Below are 10,000 nucleotides of genomic sequence, written 5' to 3' on the forward strand. Positions count from 1 at the left end.
TTTTTTTTTTGTTCATAATCTCAAATCCATTTGATATTTTGTATGAAAGAATGATGGTAGCCACACCAATAACAGAGCAGCTCTCCACAAAGTGTTCCAAACATCATATTGATGTCACCTCTGATGTTGATGATAGTCTGAAAGTGTTCGCAAATGGTGACAGTGAGATTTCACTGATTCAGAAAGCTAAGATTAAGAAAACTGAAGAGAAAAAAGCTGATAGTGAGAAACTAGAAGAAAACAGTCAAAGCGATTCTATGTTGACTGATGATGGTGACACAGAAACCAGCAGCATTGGGTCAAACAAAGGGTCGAATGGATTGATTACAGATGAAATTAAAGTCGACGAACAAGTGATTGAAAAGAAAATTAAAAAGAAATATTATTGGTATGGCAACCATAAACTAGTGAAACCCATCAAAGACATTCCCCCACGATTCCAACAGATGCTGGCAGAAACTAATGCTGAAAAAATGCGATGTGAAGGACGACCAATCATTCTACAACAGCAGATTGACCAAAACCGAAATGATGTAAACATTACGTCAACGTCTTTTAATCCAGAAGCACAATGTTTTATTCCTAACGAAATATTTGACAAGATGGACGCTAACATTAAGGACATGTCATTGCCCATGACAAACAGAGTAAACAACAGTAGCAGCAGTGACAGTAGCAGCAGTTGCAGTAGTAACAGTAGTAATACCAGTAACAGTATGGTGTGTAGCAGATCTGGATGTGGTAATGTAGTCAGTGGTACTCATTCTGAAATGCTATCACCTGTCAATGGAGCACACGTGCCCTTCTCAGCGAGTCCTATATACACAATACACATTTACAGCTCAGCGAACACTCCAATGGCAAATGCAAACATTACTTCCTCTGCTAACCCTTGCTGCATGCATGCCACCAATTCATGTGCTAACATGTACACCTCAGCAAACAACCAGCAACCATTACAAGCACCAGTGTATTACACCTCGCAGCCGTTTTCACAGCCAACCTATGCAACAGCCGAATATCAACCATTCAGACATTCTGCAAATCATGCCCAGTCGGTCCAGTATGCTCCTTGTATTACTTATACTCAAAATCACCAATATCCGTTAGCTGCAATGCCTCATTAATTTGCAGTCAAAGCGTTACCCTCTTCCACTTAGGGGAGAATTGAAGATTTCAACATCAGAAAATATCGAATGTTGTGTCTCAGGAATTAGACCATTTAGAGTGACCGACTGATCTCAACGCATTCATATTATGGAAACTTGTTAGCAACACTGACCAACTGACCGTAGCTATATTGCTGTTATAGAAACTGACACTGACCACAACTATATAGATGTGAGCACTGACTGCAATTGTGCTGAAATACATTTTGACATTGACCACAGCTAACGTAATGTGGCTGTCCTGGAAGGGATGATTATTACTGTTGTTTAGCACCAGGAAACATCATGTCCAGCTGGCTACACAACACAATATCTGTGTCCTTATATATTGTCGTAAAAGATATTGTGCCATATAGCCAACTGGAAATGCTGTTTCCTAGGGCTAAACAACAGTAACATTCGTCCCTTCCAGGACAGCCACATTATGTTGGCAAATAGCCTTTACTTTCAAGAACTGTTACTGAATATCTCTCTATGAGAGATTTAGAAATAATAATATTGACCACAGCTGCTTGGAATATTGAATCGCATAGTGAAACTGAAATTGACCACTGCCATCTTGTTGCCATAAATGCTGGTATTAACCAGAATTGTATTGATATTATAGCTACTGACCAACTGCCTACATCTATTTTGATGTTATACATACTGACATTGACCAATGCTAACTCCATAGGTACTAACACGGACAGGCGACTATACTAACATTCTCATTACTGATAGCATAGTGACTGATATGAAATCAATTTATTGATCCTTGAAGCATATATTTCCTAAATGGTATATGATATTACCAAACTAGGTGACATCAGAGATATAACTTATAATAAGAAAGAAAGGCACTGGAAAATATTTTATACAAACACTTACGAACCAAGTACAAATGAACAAACATTACAAGCTGAGAATAAAATATTTTAAATATATTTATGAATGGTACTGATATGATACACTCAATATTTGGGATATATCAAATAGTTATGATGCATCAAACATTTGTGATATATCAGATATCACATGAAACATCGTATGATAACAATTAAGGTTAGAGCTTTGTTTTAATATTCTAAATTTAACTCTTATAATCAAAAGGAAAACAAAATTCAATATTATAAGACCGGAAACCTTGTTTTCTTTTTAGAATACTGCATAAAACCATAGTTATTATAAATTTTACATTGACATTAGCAAAAAATTAGACAATGTCCTTGTCAAACAAAGGTAATTAATACAGACAGAACTATTTCTTCTACCAATAACATTAAATTAAGTACAAATAATTTATGTGGTGTTAAGTTAATTGACTCCAATCCTTCATCCTTCTTTCAGATCATTGAAAAATAGGGGTGAAAAAGAGCAATAAACTGGTAGCAACAGTATTTAGTGGGCATGCTACATGAAGTTGCATTCCTTAACATTCAGAACTCAAGGTCTAAATTTACTTGCTCTAGAGCTCTCGAGCTGATAAATTATATAGATAACAGTCATATACAAAGATTTATTTATCCACCTATACCCCTCCCATATGAATATGAGAGGGGTAAGAAACCATGAGCACTTGAATGGGGGAATTGGTAGAGTGGCAGCTTTTCTCCACCCAAATTCCTGGTCTTGTGCTCATTGCTAGAAATTATAATTACTTGAAAAAGTCTAATTAAAATTATCATATTTTGTAGTATTGAGTATTATCTGATATATCACAATCTTGTACCGCTATCGTTGTATTGAATATCACATATATAGCAGCTGTATTACCAACTTTTATCCCCTAGATCATAATTATCCTGTATATTACAATTCTAATATCAATTGTTATTCAATGTATCACGATTGTAATATGAAGTGTTATTGCATGTATTGCTTTCATGATATCAAATGTTATCACCCATAATGCAATAAACATTACAATAGAAATCTCAAGTCTTTATTCCAATTGTAATATCAAATGTTAGTTTGTATAATGCAATAATGAATTGTTATTGTAATAGTGCTTATTGTTCCATATGTTAGAATTATCATATCAACTCATTAATCTCATTAATGTCATCAAGTCTCACTCATTTATATTAATTATTATGCAATATGTTCAAAATATATTATATACAGCTTACAATACTATAATAGAGATAATATATTATAATTGTATACTATAATAATATATATGATGATAATATAATATGATATTATAATAAATTATAATTATGTATGTAATAACATTATTATAATTTTATAATATTGTATTATGATGTTATTATATTAGGATAAAGCAGTAAGCTGGCAGAATTGTTAGTATCATCATCATCATCATCATCATTTAACATCTGCCTTCCATGCTGGCATGGGTTGGATGGTTTGACAGGGTCTGGCTGGGCAGAAGACTACACAAGGTTTCTGTGTCTGTTTTGGCATGGTTTTTACGGCTGGATGCCCTTCCTAACACCAACCACCTTAGCAGAGTGGACTGAGTGCTTTTTACATAGCACCAACACAGGTGAGGTCAGTTTTGGTAGGGTTTTTACAGCTGGAGGCCCTTCCAAATGCCAACCCCTTCACAGTGTGGACTGGATGCTTTTTACGCCACATTTTAGCAGCATTACTTTTGACTCATTACATTCTAAATTCAAATCATATTATCAAACATTACACTAGCAACATTATCATGCACTACACTGACACTATCATGCACCTTACAAACCAACTTATTAAAATTCCTCACCGGTCACATTTTCAAGCACCACACCAACATTATCAGCATCGTTATCAGCAACATTATCAGTACCACACCAACATTATCAGCACCACACTAACCATGTTATCAAACATCACATCAACAGCATTATCAAACATTACATGAACTTATTATCCAGCACCACTCTAACCTCATTATCAAACAACACAGCAAGCACATTATCAAACACTATGCCAGTAGCATTATCAACTACACATTATCAAACATGTTGTCATCATCCACCCAATTAAATACTACAATAACCACATTATCAGGTGACAACCTATGTTAATTCATACTCTTCAAATGTATATTATTTAAAATTTTTTTGACTCTTTGTTTACTTTATTGTTCATTATAGTTTTTATTCTAATTAAAACCGAATAAACAATAAAATGTAAATAGGGACTGCTGGTAATGCTGTTGTTGTTGTTGTTGTTGTTGTTGTTGCTGTTGATGATGATTATGGTGGTCATGTGGTGTTGCTATTGCTATTGTTGTTGATGTTATTGTTGTAGTTATTGTTCATCATCATCATCATCATCATCATTATCACCAACATTACCATTGAGATACCATTCACCACAAAGAAACACCATCGCCATATCACCCTGCCCCATATCATCATCATCATCATCATCATCATCATCATCATCATTATCCTCATTACCATCATCCTCTTTATCGTCAACAACATCACCATCATCTTCATTAAAACAAAGTTGCAGACATTGACCAGCTGAAGTTTATATTGTTTCCCATCAACACACGTCTATCTGGAATACAGGTAGTTGTGAAAAGTGTTTAGTTATGACTTGTGTCGTACGCAAACACAGCAACCATATCATCAAACACCAAACCCACCATGTCATCAAACAGCACACCACACCAGCTATTATCAAACACCACACTGATTACATCATCACACACTACATCAACAACATTATCAAACACTATACCAGCAACTGGTGATGGTTTGTTAACTTAGCAGTTCAGCAAAAGGGACCAATAGAATAAGTACCAAGCTGAAAAAAAAAAGGTACTGGCCTCAATTCATTCAGTTAAAATTTCTTCAAAGCAGTGCCCCAGCTTGGCCACAGTCTAATGACTGAAACAAGCGAAAGAAAGGACGGAAAGGAGAGAGAGGTGGGAAGAAGAAAGAGATTTTAAACTTGGGTATACACCTGGTAGTATGCCAATTAAAGCACGTTCATTGCCTGTGGCTATCCATCAACAGGATGGATATAAGTGCCACTGAATTTATTTCAGGAATTCCTTCGTGTCTGTCAAGTGTATAACAAAAGAGAGAAAGAAAAAATGGAATTTACAAGATTCTTTATTAATCACTATGATCGTTTCGACCCATCATGTGTTGGTCCCTCACAGGCAAGACTCTGAACAACTGGTTATGGTGCATCATCTGGTGTTGATGTGTCTCATCAGGTGATTTTTTTTCAAAAGCTACCACACTCTTTAAACTCAGTTTCACTTAGTTCGATGATAATACATTTCATTATTTGTTTATTAAGTGTAACCTGACAACAAGTGTCAGAAGAGTGTGAAAGAATAGTAAATTTAAGACATGACACAGAGAAAATTGAACATAAAGATTGCCCCCAAGTGAGACAAGTGCATCAGAAAATAGAAAACAGGCAGAATAGAAACCAAGTGTGTACTAAAATACAGTAGGAACAGGACATAAGTCAGGAAACAAACCCATGTTTTGCATGCGGTGGTATGCACCTGAAAAAAAAAAAAAACCTGCACATTTAAGAAAGTGGAATGTTTCCATTGTGGAAAAATTGGACACGTAAAAGTGCAGAGTGGTTGGCGTTAGGAAGGGCATCCAGCCACAAAAAATCCCTGCCAAAACAGACACAGTAGCCTAAGGTAGTTTTTCTACCTGGCCGGCTCCTGTCAACCATCCTACCCATGCATGGAAGATGGATGTTAAACAATGATGATGAAGATATATATATATATATATATATATATATATATATATATATATATATATACACACACACACACATACAAACATTATCAATATCACATAAAAAGAGCACTCCGTTGCTATGACAACGAGGGTCCTAGCTGATATGATCAACGGAACAGCTTACTAGTGAAATTAACGTGCAAGTGGCTGAGCAATCCACAGACACGTGTACCCTTAACGTAGTTCTCAGGGAGACGCAGCGTGACACATAGCATGACAAGGCCGGCCCTTTGAAATACAGGTACAACTCATTTTTGCCAGCTGAGTGAACTGGAGCAACATGAAATAAAGTGTCTTGCTCAGGCACACAACATGTCGCCGGGAATTGAACTCACGACCTCACGATCGTGAGCCGAATGCCCTAACCACTGAGCCACGCGCCTTCAAAATCACATAACATATATATGTAGCTTTGATGTCAGAAGCCTTAGTTTTTTTTAGTTGAGAAAAAATCCCTTTACTTCACGGGTAGGTGAAACGAAATCACCATAGTAGTGGTTGCAAGAGTGACAAATATGCATTTCATTGTATCTGCAGTTTATTAATGTTGCATACTATATATATATACACAATATAAATGCAGTGTATGTAGTTATATATGTGCAGTTAACCTTGAAGGGCTCTGAAATAGATCGTCCTTGAGAAAAACGAATTTCATTTTCAAAATTAATGTCATAAAGAGAAGGTTATCCATAAATAATAAAATACGTAATTTTCTGAGAAATAACTCAACTTTCAGATTGACAACACTCCTACTCTCTATTTGTCAGCATGAATCTATCTCTCACTATTATTTACCACCTTCTTTAAAACTCCCTTCCCTCTCTCTCTTTCTCTGTATACATATCATCTCCCACCATATTACTTCTAATTGGTTTAAAATCTTGTCCTCTTATGTTTCATTCATTTTATGACAGCACAAATCCTGTTTTCTGATGTTCAGCGTGAAAAAGGACATCGATATATCAAATGTGAAAATTTTCACTTAATCTTAAAATTTCAAAATCTGTGACAACAGAAAAGATCTCTCTCTCCCTCTCTCTCTCTCTCTCTCTCTCTCTCTCTCTCTCTCTCTCTCTATCTCTCTCTCTCGCTTTCATTTTACTCTTTCCTCATGGAAAACTTCCCTCCCTGTCTATACATCTTTACTACACTCTCCCTCTCTCTCTCCATGAAAGTGCATTACTCACACTGGGAGTGTGAATGTCTGTCAGTGTATGTGTACGCATGTGTAAGGAATTTCATAAGGGTTACAGGACGATTAAAAAAAGGTATGTAAAAGACAATCTATTTTAACATGCCTTAAACATGTGTGCATGCATGCATGCACACACACACACACAGATTCGGTTGATGTGAGTTTGGGATTAGAAATTCAAATTACAAATTTTTTACTGCTTAAATCCCATCAATGGACCACCGCATCATCATTCCATAAACTGTATTTTTTGTTTATTTTTTTAACCGAGAAGGTGTCTCCCATTTTTTTCAAGTGAGTAATACAAAAAAAAAAAAGTGGCACATAAAAAGCACCATACAAATGTGGCCGTTGCCAGTGCCCCCTGACTGGCTTCTGTGCCGGTGGCACGTAAAATGCACCATCAGAACTTGGTCAATGACAGTGCCACCTGACTGGCTCTCATGCTGATGGCACATAAAAAGCACCCACTACACTCTTGGAGTGGTTGGCATTAGGAAGAGCATCCAGCTGTAGAAACCTTGCCAGATCAGATTGGAACCTGATGCAGCCTCCTGGTTTGCCAGTCCTCAGTCAAACCATCCAACCCATGCCAGCATGGAAAACAGACGTTAAATGATGATAATGCGCATGCGTGTGTATATGCCTCAACACAGCTCCATTCCAGTGACTGACACAAGTAAAAGAATGCATATATATATATATATATGCGCATACACATTTTCTTTTAAAAAATAATCAATATTAATTTACTTTAGATGTGTTAACAATAACATACAGCTGTTTGATAAATTTGAATATTGAAAATAACTTCTGTTTGTGTACAGAGAGAGATTCTGGTAAGAAGAGAGTATGGTTGAGAAAGAAACAGAGCAGAGAGAAAGAAAGGGGGTAGAGAGAGAGGGGGGAGAGAGAGAGAGAGGGGGGGATAAGGAAACAGAGATGTAGAAAGAGAGAGAGAGAGAGAACAGCAATGAAACTAGACACAAAAGGAATGTTTATCTAGTCATACAAATTGTTAAAAAATATTGATTGCATCATATAACAAGTACTGTTAAATAGACACAATCAGACGACAAAAAGTTTTTGTTTTAATGTCTCTGACTTCAAAAAATCAAAATTCAAACATCTGGTCTGGCCATTTTCTTTCAAACAAGAACTAGATCAATCTAAAATAGCTTTTCTCTTTTACTTGTTTCAACTATAAGGCAGTAAGTCATGCTGGGGTCCCCTGCCTTAAAGGGTTTAATTGACCAAATCGATCCCAGTATTGATTTTCTTTTGAGCCAAGTAATTACTCTATCAGCATATTTTTGGCCGGATTGCTATGTTATGGGGACATAAACAAACCAACACCAGTCGTCAAGCAGTGATGAGGGCAAACACAAACACAAGGACACACACACACACACACACACACACACACAATGCATACATATTTTTATGAGAAGCTACCAAATTCACTCACACATTTTTGGTTACTCTTTTACTTGTTTCAGTCTTTTTGACTGTGGCCATGCTGGAGCACCGCCTTTTAGTCGAGCAAATCGACCCCAGGACTTATTCTTAGTAAGCCTAGTACTTATTCTATCAGTCTCTTTTGCCGAACTGCTAAGTTACGGGGACGTAAACACGCCAGCATCAATTGTCAAGTGATGTTGGGGGAACAAACACAGACACACAAACATATACACACACACACACACACACATATATATATACATGTATACGACGGGCTTCTTTCAGTTTCCGTCTACCAAATCCACTCACAAGGCCTTGGTCGGCCCGAGGCTACAGTAGAAGACACTTGCCCATGGTGCCACGCAGTGGGACTGAACCCAGAACCATGTGGTTGGTAAGCAAGCTACTTACCACACAGCCACTCCTATGCCTATGTTGTTGAAGTTATTGTTGATGTTGTTGTTGCTGTTATTGATCAACATAAGTTGTTGTTGTTATCATCATTACATCGTTACATAAAGCGGTGAGCTGGCCGAATCGTTAGCACACCAGATGAAATGCTTACCAATATTTCATCCATAGCTATGTTCTGAGCTTACACTCCACCGGGTCGACTTTGCCTTTCATCCTTTCAGAATCAATAAACTGAGTACAGCTGTGTACTGGTTTCGATTTAATCGACTGACCACCCCCACCCCTCCCTCATCTCAAATTTCACTCCATGCGTCTATAGTAGAAAGGATTATTATATCATTATATGACCACATCTTGACTAAAGAAGACAGTAAAAAAAACAATAATATAAAAATAGATAACATTAAAAAAAATCTGTGTCCTCACCCAAATACCCTCCCTACCCCATCCCCACCATCACCACCCTCCATTCTCCTACCCTCTCCTACACATTCCTATTTCAATTCAATGGACATTATCATTGACAAACTATATATATATATCATCATCATCATCATCATCATCATCGTTTAACGTCCGCTTTCCATGCTAGCATGGGTTGGACGATTTGACTGAGGACTGGTGAAACCGGATGGCAACACCAGGCTCCAGTCTGATTTGGCAGAGTTTCTACAGCTGGATGCCCTTCCTAACGCCAACCACTCAGAGAGTGTAGTGGGTGCTTTTACGTGTCACCCGCACGAAAACGGCCACGCTCGAAATGGTGTCTTTTATGTGCCACCCGCACAAGCCAGTCCAGGGGCACTGGCAACGATCTCGCTCGAAAATCCTACAGGAGCCAGTCAGGCGGTACTGGCAACGGCCACGCTCAAAATGGTGCATCTCATGTGCCACCCGCACAAGAACCAGTCCAGGGGCACTGGCAACGATCTTACTTGGCTTGCCGGGTCTTCTCACGCACAGCCCATTTCCAAAGGTCTCGGTCCGTAGTCATCGCCTCGGTGAGGCCCAATGTACGAAGGTCTTGCCTCACC

General features: G+C 37.6%; 1 protein-coding gene across 3 annotated transcripts in view; it reads left to right on the top strand.

Annotated features, from left to right (window-relative positions):
• LOC106870807 (uncharacterized) overlaps positions 1-3,083 on the top strand; it is a 37,856-nt gene extending 34,773 nt beyond the window's left edge. For all 3 annotated transcript variants that reach the window (XM_052973312.2, XM_052973314.2, XM_089363839.1), the window contains one exon: positions 1-3,083. This exon is cut by the window's left edge and continues 106 nt beyond it. In XM_052973312.2, the coding sequence (XP_052829272.1) occupies positions 51-1,127 (1,077 nt within the window). In that variant the 5' untranslated portion in view covers positions 1-50 and the 3' untranslated portion in view covers positions 1,128-3,083.
• The last annotated feature ends 6,917 nt before the right edge of the window (positions 3,084-10,000 follow it).

This window comes from Octopus bimaculoides, chromosome 15 (assembly GCF_046866305.1).
Source record: "Octopus bimaculoides isolate indiv1 chromosome 15, ASM4686630v1, whole genome shotgun sequence".
In the NCBI taxonomy this organism is placed as follows: Eukaryota; Metazoa; Mollusca; class Cephalopoda; order Octopoda; family Octopodidae; genus Octopus; species Octopus bimaculoides.